Source organism: Oncorhynchus mykiss, chromosome 23, assembly GCF_013265735.2.
Source record: "Oncorhynchus mykiss isolate Arlee chromosome 23, USDA_OmykA_1.1, whole genome shotgun sequence".
NCBI classification, from domain to species: domain Eukaryota; kingdom Metazoa; phylum Chordata; class Actinopteri; order Salmoniformes; family Salmonidae; genus Oncorhynchus; species Oncorhynchus mykiss.
Genome location: NC_048587.1, coordinates 15,793,447 through 15,811,313, shown reverse-complemented (window position 1 = coordinate 15,811,313; position 17,867 = coordinate 15,793,447). Strand labels below are relative to the sequence as shown.

Below are 17,867 nucleotides of genomic sequence, written 5' to 3'. Positions count from 1 at the left end.
TCTACATTCATATAAACATACCTGGGGTGTATGGAGAGACTGATCTACATTCAAATAAACATACCTGGGGTGTATGGGGAGACTGATATATATTCATATAAACATACCTGGGGTATGGAGACAGTGATCTAAATTCATATAAACACGAATGGGGTGTATGGAGAGACTGATCTATATTCATATAAACATACCTGGGGTATGGAGACACTGATCTAAATTCATATAAGCATACCTGGGGTATGGAGACACTGATCAATATTCATATGAACATACCTGGGGTGTGGAGACACTGATCTATATTCATATAAACATACCTGGGGTATGGAGATACTGATCGATATTCATATAAACATAACTTGGGTATGGAGATACTGATCTATATTCATATAAACATACCTGGGGTATGGAGATACTAATCAATATTCATATAAACATACATGGGATGTATGGAGAGACTGATCTATATTCATATAAACACACCTGGGGTATGGAGACACTGATCTACATTCATATAAACATACCTGGGGTGTATGGAGATACTGATCTATATTCATATAAACATACCTGGGGTATGGAGATACTGATACAAACTCATATAAACATAACTGGGGTATGGAGACACTGATCAATATTCATATAAACATACCTGGGGTGTATGGAGATACTGATCAATATTCATATGAACATAACTGAGGTATAGAGATACTGATCAATATTCATATAAACATACCTGGGGTATGGAGACACTGATCTACATTCATATAAACATACCTGGGGTGTATGGAGAGACTGATCGATATTCATATAAACATAACTGGGGTATGGAGACACTGATCAATATTCATATAAACATACCTGGGGTATGGAGACACTGATCTATATTCATATAAACATACCTGGGGTATGGAGACACTGATCAATATTCATATGAACATACCTGGGGTGTATGGAGATACTGATCTACATTCATATAAACATACCTGGGGTGTATGGAGATACTGATCTATATTCATATAAACATACCTGGGGTGTGGAGATACTGATCAATATTCATATGAACATACCTGGGGTATGGAGACACTGATCTTTACTCTCATAAATATATACCTCCGGTATGGAGATACTGATCTACATTCATATAAACATACCTGGGGTATGGAGACACTGATCTAAATTCATATAAGCATACCTGGGGTATGGAGACACTGATCAATATTCATATGAACATACCTGGGGTGTGGAGACACTGATCTATATTCATATAAACATACCTGGGGTATGGAGATACTGATCAATATTCATATAAACATAACTGGGGTATGGAGATACTGATCTATATTCATATAAACATACCTGGGGTATGGAGATACTAATCAATATTCATATAAACATACATGGGATGTATGGAGAGACTGATCTATATTCATATAAACACACCTGGGGTATGGAGACACTGATCTACATTCATATAAACATACCTGGGGTGTATGGAGATACTGATCTATATTCATATAAACATACCTGGGGTATGGAGACACTGATCTACATTCATATAAACATACCTGGGGTGTATGGAGATACCGATCTATATTCATATAAACATACCTGGGGTATGGAGACACTGATCTACATTCATATAAACATACCTGGGGTGAATGGAGATACTGATCTCTCCAACCAAGCAGACGTTTCCCAGTCGCATTTCATTCTAATGATTGTATTCATACAGCCTAGAATGGGCCACTTCTAAACCCATACAAGGTTATAGTCATCACAGGCCTATAATAACTCCTTCCATGGGAGATTAGGAACTAGATCATTAGGTACATTTATGCACAGTGCAGTTCAACTTGAGTGTTTTTCAGGGAAACATGCCAGTCTACAGGCTTTGGTTTTCTCTTTGTCTAGTTCATCAGAGAGGAAGTAATGCCAGTATGCAAATCATATCTGAGTTCCATGTAATCATAACACTGTACAGATGGAGACTAAAACCAGAGCATACCTGATAGAAATCATAATTTGTAGCTCTGGGCTCGTATTCAAATAGCGTCTCAGAGTTCGAGTGTTGATCTAGGATCAGTTTCGATGTTTGCATTATAATGAATAGATGCTTGATGAAAACGGGCCCTGGCCATTTGTTTACTTTGTGCATTGAATGTCCATTTAGCATAGGTCATAATCAAGTAAAATTCTCAGGTCTCAGAATGTTTAGTCTGTCTACTAAACAAATACCAGACAGATCAAACATCATGTGTTTTCCATATTCCATATCACCCAGTATCTGCCTATGAAAGGATTGGTACCTTTGATGACAAAGGCCTCTGCGAGCAGACGCAGGTGGTAGAGGGGCTGCTCATCCCCCGTCAGCTCGTCTATACCCACCCTTGCACACATGCCCTGTGCGTCATGGTAACAGCCCTGGACATAGTGTATTTTGGCCATCAGGAGAAGAGCCTCGTTCAGGTGCCTGGGCTGTGTGGGGACAGACAGACAGACACAGAGAGACACGACACAAGGGCTGTGAGTTTTTGACACAACAATGACAAACAGGTAAGTAAACCAAGGGAAGGCAGCCTGAACCATCATTTTATTGTTAAGACTGTTACTAGAGACTAAGTGAAGAGCGATAGAGAAAACAGGTACATGTGAAAATAATAGATTCATTGGAAACTTGGTGAGATAAGTTAACGAGATAGAAAGCTGAGTACAATCGGAGGAAGTGAGGTGTAGAAAGAGGTGACACAAAGGGGAGATGCTCAGACTGACCACCAGCCGTCCCCTGCTCAGGATGGAGTTGAGGTAGCCCTTGGACCGGGACAGTTTGGGCTGGTTGATGTCCGTCAAAGGAGTGGCGTTGCGTAAAAGACTCAGGTTGTCCTGTAGACACTCCTCCAGAAGGGCCTCGGCCAATAACAGCGTCCCGTAGTCATCTGGAGAAGAGCAGAGGGGATTGGGACAGAATTCAGAGTAGTGGAAGGTTAAGTGGACTGAGTGTAGAAGTTGGAAGTTCAAGGTCAGGGGTGAGCAACTTTGGAAGCCAAAATAAACCCAGTCCATCATAGCATCATTTCCCAAAAGCCCCAGAGAGAAGCGAGAAAAAACACCAGTGGTGTTTAAAACTATAGTCACTGGATGGCAATAAAAGTCACTTGTAAACACATTCTGGATTAAGGCTTCCTGTTTGGTCCAGGTCTCACTTCTCTCACTCCTCTCCCGTCTCTGGTGGTGTGTTCTGACGCCAAGTCTGTGACTGGTGTTTATGTTCTGGCATCTCTGACATACTGTAGCCAGTCGTGTTTATGAGACTGTCCCAGTCAAGGTTAATCACTGAAAGGGAGGATCGGGGCTGCAGAAATGTATAATGTGACATGCAGTATGGTGTCTAAACACATAAAACAAATCATTCGGCTCTATAAAACATTAACGACAGTATAACAGCAATGTGTTACAAATCAGTTTCACTGGGAGCGTTAATGTGGTGCATAACTTCTATGAATTATTCAGGAGAGGAACAAATCCTCTACATAGCATCTGGATAAAGTGACATTATATTCAACACACTGTTGTAATCTCCAAACTTCCTGGTCAGAGACTGATTATGATGTCACCATTGTCTTGAATTGCAACAACTAGCGACAGTTTCAAGACAGAGGGAAAACTGTCACTGTCAAGGCAGACAGCAGGCCAGCTTGGGATGACTTGAATTCTACACACTTTAGTCTAGAATAACACATTAAGAGTTCTGTACACTTGCAAGCATGTTGAAAACAGTTTCAGGTGGGCAGTGGGCACTCCATTCAGCCAATAATATATTTGGTTATTGACACAATAACAGTGGCAAGCAGCAAGGTCATGAGCCATGTCACCTTACCCCATGTTTATTTTAACCACGTGAGGTAATTAGCTACATTAGCCTACCTACTGAGTGTTTGAGTGGTGTGTTTGAATATATAGGCTCACATACATTGAAAATAATAAAAAGGTCAAAGAGTTACAGTGATAGTGACAACCAGTTAATACATGTTCATTACAACATGTTCTGTGTTTTGAACATTGTCCATTGAGAAGTGTATGGTATTGATGTAGACAACGAACAGCTTCAGATACGCCCAAACTGCAGTAAAGTTGTTCATGGTTTGCAGAGTAGGGGAATGACATTGAGCTTACTTGCAGAGTACCAAGTCCAACACATGCGGAACTATTGCCATCCCTGCCCGGACATGTGACAAAAACTTACTGAGAATTTTTTTTTTAAAACTATACAAAAATCCAACAGGTAGTCAGTCAGTCAGTCACCAGCACTCACCGTCTTCGTGAAATCGTGCGGCCACTAGTTGCTCTACGATAGGGGGTATCTTGTCCCACTGGCACTCTGCTCTGTAGCGGTCGATCTCCGCTTCCAGACGGTATTGCGAGAAGGAGACCCTGCTGGTTGCCATGCCCGCTCTAGATCCCGATCTGTCTCGGTGACCGTACTCCCCTGATACCCGGGGAGTAACTGCGGACTGATAAACAGAACACGAAAAAAGTGTCATGTAATCTATGAGCATGTGCTGCTGCCCTACCTTCCCTTATACACATTATTGGTGGACATGTCAAAATAATATTTGACCACAATGTATTCTTAAATAGCACACACAAAGAAAATTAGTTTTAAACAAACTCAAGATACTATTATACAGGTGATTCAGTTTTAGGATGGGATAGGAAGATGTGTGTATACCCATTGTGTGATTTTTTTACATTTTTACTTTCGTAGACTCAGATTTGTTTATATTTCATAATAACTATCTATTCAATGAATTAGCTTATTATATAGCAAGTCGATATATATAACTTATTGGAGTCGACTCTACCCTTATATGCTTGTATTTATTTTGCATACAATAGGCCAACACAGCGCAAAGATTTTAGGAAACAATAATGTTTGTCGAAGTATTATTCTTTTTTTCTTATTTTCTTTAGCCTATTTACGCTACAAACCATTTGCTATCATATATGCCACTGTAAAGCGTTTGTATTGAAGTGCATTTTGTCCTTGATAACCCGTCCTAGATTTTCCTTCAAAAGCTTTCCCTAACTAGATCAATTAGCCTACTGGGATTAACGCTAATAGCCTACCAGAGTTCAGAGTGTTTAGATAAAACAGTAACATTCAAACTTTGGATCTGAGACACACTTGTGGCAAATTATTATTCATGATTTTTACCGCAGTATATGTTAAATCCCTCAATAAATCCCAAGTAGGCTACTGTATTTAAAATGTCAGTTATCAACTATTTTAATTGACCGACTTCAGGATTTGGGAGTGTAGGTAGCTAAATTTACATCGGCCATATGGTCTGCTCAGACAATTCAGCACTGCACGGTAACGCGTGACTGACGGAATACGCCTCGATCACACCAACTATTTTTTTTTGCGTTTTGGTACCAGAGGTACATTCATTTTCAATGGAACGCTACGTTTGCTTTGAAGCATTGCGTTGCAGAGCCAGTTGCAGTGCGTTCTGAGTGGTACATACATTGGATTTATCGAATATATGCATCAAATTGTATCCGTAGACGGCTTGACAGAAATCATAGCAGAAGGTAAATTTTTGTTGCACACATATCCAGATGATGCTGCGTGCCATTTTTGTGCCAATGACACTGTAGGTGTGATCGAGGCGTACACCTGTTGCAAATCCATTGGCAAGAATGTAACACTTTACATGTTATACAAACTGATTACAAAAATGTATACATTTAATTGGCACATGTCTTATTTGTGAGTAAGGGGCGGGACGAACACATTCAGCAGTCCAATGGTGGTCGTACAGTAAAGTTCATTGAATGTTACAACATACAATATTTGTGAATTTATAAAAATATTACAAAAAAATATGTATACACTATATGGGAATGATTATTTTATCGACCATTTGTCAAGAATAGAATATATTATTTCATATACCTTGACCTGGTGGCAGAACACATTTTAGCAACCATAGTTTCACAGGACGGCTGCTAAATCGTCTTTCACAAAAGCATTACAAAACGACAGTTCGAGGCACTTGACTAGCTAACACAGCAAACTAGTGCTTAGGTCAAGTGCATTACCTACGAATACAAGCTATCACAGGACAGTTTTCTACATCTAATCCAACCTCAAATCTTCGGAAAATAAATTTGGCGGCTTCATTTTCCCTATGAAAGGTTGACATTTGCTTGTCAGATGTGTTTACTTCTCAAATTCAACGAAACAACCACATTCATGTTCGTGTTTTGGACACTGACAGGTGTCTGGTTGGACTATTGCACGCCTTCAAATCTCTGACGCAAAATGCCGATATCCAATCAGAATTTAGCTGTCGTGTCCGTGGGTTGAAAGGTGACTACGGCTCACAGCAATGCCCAAAAAGGGTGAAGATAGTTAAAATACAAATAGCTAAAGTGAACGGTTCCACGTCTGTTTTTCAGCTGGTGAGTATGCATTTTGATCATTTATATCGCGGAAGATCCAGTTCATTATGGAGGGCTTGTTATCACCGTATTGATTATCTTGCTAAACTAACGGAAGGTCTTGAAAACCTAATAGATTTGTCTAAAGGTGCACTATGCTAGTATAATTAACGGTAGCCAGCAATGTGTCTGTGTCTACAACATCACTAGTTAGTTTGCATCCCGAACTGTACATATAATAGCATATCACTGAAAACAATTAGGCCTATCGCCTGCAAATAATGCAATTCCATTTAATTAATCTTCTCATTCTTCTGCTATCTATGTGTTTCCAAAAATGTTCATATGGGTTCATAGATGGAGCTCTCTTTCTCTCTCAGCTAGCTGCTCTTTCTGGCTGTCTGTGTAGTTACTGTACAGCCCAGAATGGTGTTAAGAGTAAGTGGCAGGAGGAGCGTTGTGTGGGGCTGGCTACTCCTGGTCTCCTGCTTTCTGCTGTCTGTCTGTTCACATGAGCAGGCAGCCCAAGAACACCCACCGGAGATTCACCATCCAAACATGCACCTGGACAAGAACATGGTCCATGACAGAGAGTGAGTACTGGATCGTGTTCATTAGGGTACACTGATCCAAAATGCTTTGCAACAGAACAAAAGCAAACATTTCTTATTGGACAGATAGTACCTTCCTTTTTCTCTCTGTTTCGGAGCATTTTCTTCCATTCTGTGTCTAAAGAACAGGCCACATAATTGTGAATGGGTAGAAAAATGTGCAATACTATTGCCTGCCAAAAGAACATTAGGAGCCAAATTCTGTTTACAAAACAGTAGGAACACCTGCTCTTTCCATTCTATGATTGCTCACGTATCAATGTCACTTGTTAAATCCACTTCAATCAGTGTAGATGAAGGGGAGGAGACCGGTTAACACTAAACAGTTTACATTGTGTGTCAAGAATGGTCCACCACCCAAAGGACATCCAGCGGCAAGTAGCCTGGTGGGTAGGAGCGTTGGGCCAGTAACCAGAAGGTTGCTGGATCGAATCCCCGAGCTGACGAGGTAAAAAACTTTCTTTCTGCCCTTAAGCAAGGCAGTTAACTGGGCACAAACAATGTCGAATAAGGCAGCCCCCTGCACCTCTTTGACTCAGAGGGGTTGGGTTAAGTGTGGAAGATGCATTCAGTTGTACAACCCTTTCCCAACTTGACACAACTAAGCATCCAGTGTCCCTGTGGAACACTTTTGACACTTTATACTCATGCCCTGACCAATTGTGGCTATTCTGAGAGCAAAAGGGTGTGCAACTCTATATTAGGAAGGTGTTCATAATGTTTTGTGTGTGTGTGTGTATATATATATATATATATATACAGTGCCTTGCGAAAGTATTCGGCCCCCTTGAACTTTGCGACCTTTTGCCACATTTCAGGCTTCAAACATAAAGATATAAAACTGTATTTTTTGTGAAGAATCAACAACAAGTGGGACACAATCATGAAGTGGAACGACATTTATTGGATATTTCAAACTTTTTTAACAAATCAAAAACTGAAAAATTGGGCGTGCAAAATTATTCAGCCCCTTTACTTTCAGTGCAGCAAACTCTCTCCAGAAGTTCAGTGAGGATCTCTGAATGATCCAATGTTGACCTAAAGGACTAATGATGATAAATACAATCCACCTGTGTGTAATCAAGTCTCCGTATAAATGCACCTGCACTGTGATAGTCTCAGAGGTCCGTTAAAAGCGCAGAGAGCATCATGAAGAACAAGGACCACACCAGGCAGGTCCGAGATACTGTTGTGAAGAAGTTTAAAGCCGGATTTGGATACAAAAAGATTTCCCAAGCTTTAAACATCCCAAGGAGCACTGTGCAAGCGATAATATTGAAATGGAAGGAGTATCAGACCACTGCAAATCTACCAAGACCTGGCCGTCCCTCTAAACTTTCAGCTCATACAAGGAGAAGACTGATCAGAGATGCAGCCAAGAGGCCCATGATCACTCTGGATGAACTGCAGAGATCTACAGCTGAGGTGGGAGACTCTGTCCATAGGACAACAATCAGTCGTATATTGCACAAATCTGGCCTTTATGGAAGAGTGGCAAGAAGAAAGCCATTTCTTAAAGATATCCATAAAAGTGTCATTTAAAGTTTGCCACAAGCCACCTGGGAGACACACCAAACATGTGGAAGAAGGTGCTCTGGTCAGATGAAACCAAAATTGAACTTTTTGGCAACAATGCAAAACGTTATGTTTGGCGTAACACAGCTGAACACACCATCCCCACTGTCAAACATGGTGGTGGCAGCATCATGGTTTGGGCCTGCTTTTCTTCAGCAGGGACAGGGAAGATGGTTCAAATTGATGGGAAGATGGATGTAGCCAAATACAGGACCATTCTGGAAGAAAACCTGATGGAGTCTGCAAAAGACCTGAGACTGGGACGGAGATTTGTCTTCCAACAAGACAATGATCCAAAACATAAAGCAAAATCTACAATGGAATGGTTCAAAAATAAACACATCCAGGTGTTAGAATGGCCAAGTCAAAGTCCAGATGTGAATCCAATCGAGAATCTGTGGAAAGAACTGAAAACTGCTGTTCACAAATGCTCTCCATCCAACCTCACTGAGATCGAGCTGTTTTGCAAGGAGGAATGGGAAAAAATGTCAGTCTCTCGATGTGCAAAACTGATAGAGACATACCCCAAGCGACTTACAGCTGTAATCGCAGCAAAAGGTGGCGCTACAAAGTATTAACTTAAGGGGGCTGAATAATTTTGCACGCCCAATTTTTCAGTTTTTGATTTGTTAAAAAAGTTTGAAATATCCAATAAATGTCGTTCCACTTCATGATTGTGTCCCACTTGTTGTTGATTCTTCACAAAAAATACAGTTTTATATCTTTATGTTTGAAGCCTGAAATGTGGCAAAAGGTCGCAAAGTTCAAGGGGGCCGAATACTTTCGCAAGGCACTGTGTGTATGTATATATATATATATATATATATATATATATATATATATACTGAACAAAAATATAACCCCACCGCCACAATGGTGCACTCTGTTCACAATGTTGACATTATCAAACCGTTCGCCCACACAACGCCATTACACGTCGTCTGCGGTTGTGAGGCCGGTTGGAATTACTGCCAAAATCTCAAACAGTTTATGCTAGAGAAATTAACATTCTGGCAAAAGCTCGAGTGGACATTCCTGCAGTCACGAAGCCAATTACATGCCCCTTCAAAACATGAGACATTTGTGGCATTGTGTTGTGTGACAAAACTGCACATTTTTAGAGTGGCTTTTTATTGTCCCCAGCACAAGTTGCATCTGTGTAATGATCATGCCATTTAATCAGCTTCCACTGGTCAGGTGGATGGATTATCTTGGCAAAGAAGAAATACTCACTAACAGGGATGTAAACAAATTTGTGCACAACATTTTTGAGAAATATGTTTTTTGTGTGCGTATGGAACATTTCTGGGATCTTTTATTTCAGCTCATGAAACATGGGACCAACACTTTACAAGTTGCGTTTATTATATATATATATATATAATACGTTCCTGACAGGCGTATAACATCGAGCACACAGCCATGAAATCTCAGTTGACAAACATTGGCAGTAGAATGGCCTGTACTGAAGAGCTCCGTGACTTTCAACATGACACCTTCATAGGATGCCACCTTTCCAACAAGTTTGTCAAATTTCTGCCCTGCTAGAGCTGCCCCTGTCAACTGTAAGTGCTGTTCTGAAGTAAAAATGTCTAGGAGCAACAGCGGCGAAGTGGTAGGCCACACAAGCTCACAGAACGGGATCACCGAGTGCTGAAGCGCGTAGCACGTAAAATTCATCTGTCCTCGGTTGCAAAACTCGACCAAGTTCCAAACTGCCTCTGGAAGCAACGTCCGCACAATAACTGTTCATTGGAAGCTTCATGAAATGGGTTTCCATGGCCGAGCAGCTGCACACAAGCTTAAGATCACAATGCCAAGCATACAATGACATTCTAGACGATTCTGTGCTTCCAACTTTGTGGCAACAGTTTGGTGTTTCCTGTTTCAGCATGACAATGTCCCTGTGCACCAAGCGAGGTCCATACAGAAACGGTTTGTCGAGATCAGTGTGGAAGAACTTGACTGGCCCTGACCTCAACCTCATCGAACACTTTTGGGATGAAGTGGAACGCCGGCTGCGAGCCAGGCCTAATCGCCCAACATCCAGTGCCCGACTTCACTGATGCTCTTGTGGCTGAATGGAAGCAAATCTCCGCAGCAAGGTTCCAACATCTAGTGGAAAGCCTTTCTAGAAAAGTGGAGGCTGTTACAGCAGCAAAGGGTGGACCAACTTCATATTAATGCCCATGATTTTGGAATGCGATGTTTGACGAGCAGGTGTCCACATACTTGGTGTATATTGTCCAAACATCTCACTACGGCACCAAAACCCTGAGCTCAAACAGCCTCTCAGCCTAAGTCTCCCAGATGCTTGAATTAAAGCTTTACCTTGCCTGACAGTATATGCTTGGTTAATGCACTGACCAGTGTCTCTTCTATGCCCTGTCTGTGTATAGACACATCATGGAGCATCTGGAAGGTGTGATTGACAAGCCTGAGTCAGATATGTTGCCACAGGAGCTGCAGTTGCACTACTTTAAGATGCATGACTATGATGGCAACAACTTACTGGATGGGCTGGAGTTGGCCACAGCCATCACTCATGTACACAAAGAGGTATGTGTAATTGCAAATGATATCAACAGCCAATGATGCCACATACTGTAATGCATTTTATTCACCTATGTACACACACTCATGTACAGTATATGCGTTTTCCACCTTTCTGCAGGAAAGAGGAGAGGAAAGCCAGCCTATGAAAGAGGAAGACCTCATAAGCCTTATAGATGACGTTCTAAGGGACGATGACAAAAACAACGATGGGTACATAGACTACGCCGAGTTTGCCAAGTCCCTGGAGTAGAGGAGAGACGCTGCCTAACTGCTGAGACCTCTCTCAGTGCACTGCACATAACCACGCCACTTTCCATCTCAAAGCAAAATCTCTTGTTTATTTACCTGAGCCAGTGTACATGTCTCACGCTCTCTGTGGTGCTAATCACTATCCTTTATCCATCCAGACAGCATACCAGGGGTGGACAAACTTTTTGGCTCGAGGTCCACATCGGGAGTTTGAAATTCAATGGAGGGCTGCACAGATTTTTTTGGGGACTGATTTTCGGGCTAGCAAAAGGGCAGTAATTTAGAAATTATAATGGCCCTATATATTTTCATCTCATTTTAACCCAAAATACCCCCCCTTGAAATCACCCCTGAGATAGATACAACTGAACTCGGAAGTTTACATACACCTTAGCCAAATACATTTAAACTCAGTTTTTCACAATTCCTGACATTTAATCCTAGTAGAAATTATCTGTTTTAGGTCAGTTATGATCACCACTTTATTTTAAGAATATGAAATGTCAGAATAATATTAGAGTGATTTATTTCAGCTTTTATTTCTTTCATCACATACCCAGTGGGTCAGAAGTTTACATACACTCAATTAGTATTTGGTAGCATTGCCTTTTAATTGTTTAACTTGGGTCAAACGTGTCAGGTAGCCTTCCACAAGCTTCTCACAATAAGTTGGGTGAATTTTGGCCCATTCCTCCTGACAGAGCTGGTGTAACTGAGTCAGGTTTGTAGGACCCCTTGCTCGCACACGCCTTTTCAGTTATGCCCAACAAATTTTGTATGGGATTGAGGTCGGGGCTTTGTGATGGCCACTCCAATACCTTGACTTTGTTGTCCTTAAGCCATTTTGCCACAACTTTGGAAGTATGCTTGGGGTCATTGTCCATTTGGAAGACCCGTTTGCGACCAAGCTTTAACTTCCTGACTGATGTCTTGAGATGTTGCTTCGATATATCCACATTATTTTCCGTCCTCATGATGCCATCTATTTTGTGAAGAGCACCAGTCCTTCCCGCAGCAAAGCACCCCCACAACATGATGCTGCCACCCCTGTGCTTCACGGTTGGGAGGTTGTTCTCCGGCTTGCAAGCCTCCCCCTTTTTACTCCAAACAAAAGGATGGTTATTATGGCCAAACAGTTCTATTTTTGTTTCATCAGACCAGAGGACATTTCTCCAAAAAGTACAATCTTTGTTTCCATGTGCTGTTGCAAACTGTAGTCTGGCTTTTCTATGGCGGTTTTGGAGCAGTGGCTTCTTCCTTGCTGAGCGGCCTTTCAGGTTTTGTCGATATAGGACTCGTTTTACTGTGGATATAAATACTTTTGTACTTGTTTCCTCCAGCATCTTCACAAGGTCCTTTGCTGCTGTTCTGGGATTGATTTGCACTTTTCGCACCAAAGTACTTTCATCTCTATGAGACAGAACGCTTCTCCTTCCTGAGATGTATGACGGCTGCGTGGTCCCATGGTGTTTATACTTGCATACTATTGTTTGTACAGTTGAACGTGGTACCTTCAGGCATTTGGAAATTACTCCCAAGGATGAACCAGACTTGTGGAGGTCTACAATTTTGTTTTTGAGGTCTTGGCTGATTTCTTTTGATTTTCCCATGATGTCAAGCAAAGAGGCACTGAGTTTGACGGTAGGCCTTGAAATGTATCCACAGGTACACCTCCAATTGACTCAAATTATGTCAATTAGCCTATCAGAAGCTTCTAAAGCCATTACATATATTTCTGGAATTTTCCAAGCTGTTTAAAGGCACAGTCAACTTAGTGTATGTAAACTTCTGGCCCACTGGTATTGTGATACAGTGAAATAATCTGTCTGTAAACAATTGTTGGGAAAATTACTTGTCATGCACAAAGTAGATGTCCTAACCGACTTGCCAAAACTATAGTTTGTTAACAAGAAATTTGCGGAGTCGTTGAAAAACCAGGTTAATTGACTCCAACCTAAGTGTATGTAAACTTCCAACTTCAACTGTATATATATATATATATATATTTATTATTATTATTACAGAAACTGCCAAGTTTGTCTGCTGTATGCTCACAACTAAATGAGTTCAGTCATGTTGGAATTTAATATTTACCTAAGTCATGCCTTGCTGTAAGATTATGGACCAATATATTTAAGTTAGGCCATTAACGACAACTGCCTGTGGTCCTTAACTTTAAGTGTGGCCTTTACTATTACTCATAGTGGGAATTATACGGCTCAGAAGCAGCCTAATGTACCACAGAATAAATATGAGAGTGTGGGAATGGCAAAGCAGGTTTGGAGGATTTGTCTGATCACAGAAACACGCTATGAACAGTGTTGCGTACAGTTGGAACAAAACGGAAGACAGTGTTTTGAAACAGAGGAAGTAATACCCCGGCTAGTCCTATAAGTATGCTCATTCTTGTTTTCAAAACACTTTCTCCCATTTGTTTGTACATCAACGCGACCCAAGTAACATAAAAGCCACGCACGTTACAGGTCTGGTTCTGGTCAAACACAGGCAATAACAAATTAGTACTTTTTCTGCTGATCACTACATGCATCCATAACGTGGTCTGTTACCCACCTACCTGAATGCTCGACTCCGCTTGCAGAATCTGAATGTAATACCGGAGCTGTGTCGTGATGCGCATTGTGATTTCTTTGTCACTGGATTCAGTTGACTTGCAGCACTGTGAGATCTCTGGGTGATGCCATTACTCAAGGGACAACTTAATTTGACAGATGTGCTATGAGTAGAATGCATGGTTGTGTTGCTGTAAATGTTAGCTGCCTATTGAAGTGACAATGTTATGCGTAGGTACACCTCACTTGATTTTTTTTTTCCCCCCTCATGAGATGCATTGCTTTCAAACAGCTACAGATAAGGTTACCAGGTCTTGTGTTATAAGGCCCAGATCTATATTGAACCCATGTATAACATTTCTAATACTAAAAAAGTATTTGTTACAAAAGAGTTCTATTTTCGTCATTCGGTGTTGGTTGTTCAGTGAACTCAGTTTTATTTGACTAGAAATGTGTAATTGAACGCTATAAAATGTTAAAAGATTAGACAGATGCAACGGTGTTGTCTGTGTAATATACTTTTAATAAACAAATATGAAAGTATTCTCTGATTTAGTTATGTTGAGTATGTTTCAGTGGCATTCACACTGGCCTTTTGGAGCATGTCAGTGCAGTTCACTCTGAGGTAAAGGTTATGTTTGAATGGGATCTTAAGCACTTGTAAATTTGTAACATATTGTACTAATTTGAATTTGACAACATATCAAACAAATTGCAGAAAAACAAATAATTTAACATCATACGAAATGGATGACATTGTGCACAATTTCCGGGGACCAGTTTTGAATCATGAGCGCTACTTTCAAAACCACTGGCTGAAATTATACAAAAACTTTTCTAGCATCCCTTTTAACATAAACAAACAAATCACTCCCAATACACACTTTATTTACTGTGAGAATACCAAATAGAGTGTTAGGAGAAAGAGCATATATTTCAGGCAATCTATGCTGCTATTTAGATGGCCTACAAATGTCTCTGTTAGGCAACCTTGAACTTTCAACCTGCTAGTTACAGAACATGTGACGTGCCATGGAAGGTATTCAAGGGGTGAAAGAGTGAAGTCATTCTCACTATTCTCTACATTCAACAAATATGTATTGTGCAATGAATAACTGTTAATTCTTCTAAAACCACAGCCTATCTACCTCCGGATGTAGAAGTTGCCCTTTTGTTAGTTCCAGTGAGAGGCAGGATCTAGAGCAGTCATGGAGAACACAGGCGTGGCCAGGTTGCTGGGTGGGGCTCCAATGTTCCGTAGCGGGCTGTACCACTCCTCAAGCTGGCCTGTGTGGTGGGAGTGGGAGTAACCACCTGGGGGCAGCATAGACGGGGACCGGGGGATATGGTGAGCCAGGGAGTGAGGGTAGTACTGGCAGGTTTATCCCTGTGGACTGAACACACATGCAGCCCAACAGTGCACCGTGCCCTGGCATCATGCCCATTGGCAAGACCTTTTGAGACCCACGCTCCTGCCTGCGGTATTTGACACGCCGATTTTGGAACCATACCTGTCAGATACAATAAGAAATAAGACTTAAGTAGGTTGAATTTGAGATTTGACAATTTTATAGGAGAATTGATAATAAGTTAAGTATGTCAGTCTTTTGTAAATTATAACCTTTTGTAAATTAAAACTGTTTGAGTTAGTAATTGCAAGCATTATCACCCCCCCCCCCCCCCCCCTGTACTTACCTACACACACACAAACCTTTTTTTCGCACCATTGGTTAGAGCCTGTAAGTAAGCATTTCACTGTAAACCTGTTGTATTCGGCTCACGTGACAAATAAACTTTGATTTGATTTAATACAATCCGTGTGGACTGATAAATAGGCTTAGGCCCAATGACCTGTATGAGTGCTTCACTGAGTTTGGTGAGCCGCGCTAGTTCCTCACGGCAGTAGATGTCGGGGTAGTGGTTCTGTCCAAACACCATCCAGCTGGTCCAGCTGCTTGTGACTGAAGGTGGTGCAATAGCGCCTGCGCGGTGGGGATGGGTAGGCTCTCCCACGCCTGCTGAGGCCTAGGGCCATACTGTCAAATGGGCCTTTTCTGACTGGGCTGCCCACATCTGTGGTCGGGATGAGGATAGGTTGAATGCGTGAGGACTTTGAATGGATGCTGCAATGGCAATCCGTCTGACTTGAATTAAACTGTAAGTTCTGGCTGAGCTTCTTTATTATACTCTCTAGTTCAGGTTTCATGACGTAGGCTGGCCAGGCCTATAGGCCTACTTGTGTTTCACGTTCACCATATAGGAAGTCGGTAACATTTGTAAGGACACATATCACTGAGGACTGTGCTTCAAAAAAAGAGGGATTACATGACCTTATCTTTCCCATCAACCTCGGGCAACCTAATAGCCACAAGGCTTTGCTGACCAAATCCAATCTCGTGAGAAAGAGATACCAGAGATGTGGGGATTTGACCAAGATTAAGTTAACAAAAGATAACAGGGACTAATTTGGTTGTCGAATTGGTTGACATAGTTGACTGGCTGTTCACGTTACACTGGATGGTGAACAGACAGAATTAACAGGGAACTGGCCAAAGTAGTATTTTGTAGTATTTTATTTGTAACATTTTTGTTGGTATTCTTTCTCAATCTTTTTCATGAAAGTCCAGAAATATAATGGAATTTAATATAAAGTACCTACATTTTGTATTAACTAATACTACAGCATCAATTCATACTATTAAAATGTAATTCAGGCAGAGATTAATGAAAGGCCTACGACAATATATAGTTGGTTACATTTGTTACAATGGTTGGGACCAAAATTTATGGAAACATCTGCCTTCTTGAAGGCCAACAGGTCACTGCGCAATAGCGAGCACTAGTTTTCCCACGGTCTAGCTAGCTTTTGTTGTCACCTAGTTTGCAACAGCTGCAGCAGATGTTATCCAAGAGGATGTTGTTGCTAATTTGTTATTACGTTATTACGTTTCAAATGATCGTCATCTGGTGAGTGGAACTGTGTTTTTTATTGCAGCGTGCTTGCTGTTAGCTACCTCTTTGAAAATAACTTGTGTGTGAAACATTGTGGCATTTAAAGTGCAACTGACAGCATTTAAGCAACATGAAATCTTATTCAAATCTGTTCATTTACACCCCCAGGAAGAATTTGACACTTGAAAATAAAAAATTTCTGGACAAGTGATCACTTAGATATGGTCATTTTCATAAATTCTTAGTATACGTAATTCTCAAACATTTGTGAAGATTCTATAGCAATATTGAGTGGGAAAGTGGCCGTGCGTTTGGGAAATTAATAGACCCTGCAGTAAATAAAGCATCTGTCTTGTCCAGGACTGAAGTCTACACAGACCAGTGTGCTATACAAACAAGCCATTTGCCACACAGGCCTGCCATCATTCACTTTGAACTGGACTGTGTGTTTACAGGCAGTTGCAACAGCGCAACTTTAGATCATTAGAACGCATTCACCAGAAGCTACAAAATACACCTGAATGGATCTCTGCAAATATGAAAACATGACGGGAGTGTTGAGAACTTTACAGTCCTATTGATCAAATAACCATGAAAATGTAGGCTCGCTCTACCTCAGTTATGTGCCTCAACAACAACAAGATCAACAACTAATGCTAGCCAGAGCAAGATGAGCTAAGATCTAACAAAGGAACATTAGATAAATCCCCTCAAGCCTTTTCAGCTAGTTGGCCGTCAAAATTGCAATGATAAACGATGGAGAATTGTAGCTCCTCGTCCTTCTACAGCTTGCCTGCCAATGCATGCCTGTCCCAACCAAGCACCCAAGCTAACTTGCTAGCTAGCTAGCTACTTCCAGACACAAATGAGAGAACACCTCACTCTGACCATTTTACTCGCCACAGCAGAGCTG

The 17,867-nt window shown here is 41.1% G+C and overlaps 2 protein-coding genes across 4 annotated transcripts in view; one reads left to right on the top strand and one right to left on the bottom strand.

The window, feature by feature from the left end:
• LOC110503084 (tetratricopeptide repeat protein 7A) overlaps positions 1 to 6,277 on the bottom strand; it is a 44,015-nt gene extending 37,738 nt beyond the window's left edge. The window contains exons 1-4 of the mRNA XM_036960030.1: positions 5,954 to 6,277; positions 4,307 to 4,505; positions 2,767 to 2,930; positions 2,304 to 2,472 (exon numbers count right to left, since the gene is read on the bottom strand). Coding sequence (XP_036815925.1) covers positions 2,304 to 2,472; positions 2,767 to 2,930; positions 4,307 to 4,439 — 466 coding nt within the window. The 5' untranslated portion in view covers positions 4,440 to 4,505; positions 5,954 to 6,277. The remainder of the gene's footprint in view (positions 1 to 2,303; positions 2,473 to 2,766; positions 2,931 to 4,306; positions 4,506 to 5,953) is intronic.
• A 59-nt stretch (positions 6,278 to 6,336) lies between these two features.
• LOC110502332 (multiple coagulation factor deficiency protein 2 homolog) lies at positions 6,337 to 11,944 on the top strand. Of its 3 annotated transcripts, none has more exons than XM_021580275.2 (4): positions 6,337 to 6,462; positions 6,822 to 7,034; positions 11,027 to 11,186; positions 11,302 to 11,943. In XM_021580275.2, the coding sequence occupies exons 2-4, from the start codon at positions 6,868 to 6,870 to the stop codon at positions 11,431 to 11,433; spliced, it is 459 nt and encodes a 152-aa protein (XP_021435950.1). In that variant the 5' UTR covers positions 6,337 to 6,462; positions 6,822 to 6,867; the 3' UTR covers positions 11,434 to 11,943. The 3 variants fall into 3 exon arrangements, with proteins under 3 accessions (XP_021435950.1, XP_021435951.1, XP_021435952.1); XM_021580276.2 differs by having other exon boundaries at positions 6,380 to 6,462; positions 6,826 to 7,034; XM_021580277.2 differs by lacking the exon at positions 6,822 to 7,034 and having other exon boundaries at positions 6,387 to 6,462; positions 11,302 to 11,944.
• The last annotated feature ends 5,923 nt before the right edge of the window (positions 11,945 to 17,867 follow it).

Excerpts from the sequence above, each read along its gene's own strand:
- LOC110502332 (XM_021580275.2), top strand. The coding sequence starts at position 6,868 with ATGGTGTTAAGAGTAAGTGGCAGGAGGAGCGTTGTGTGGGGCTGGCTA. Across the intron at positions 7,035-11,026 it reads AACATGGTCCATGACAGAGA|ACACATCATGGAGCATCTGG; the intron begins GTGAGTACTGGA and ends GTCTGTGTATAG. Across the intron at positions 11,187-11,301 it reads TCACTCATGTACACAAAGAG|GAAAGAGGAGAGGAAAGCCA; the intron begins GTATGTGTAATT and ends ACCTTTCTGCAG.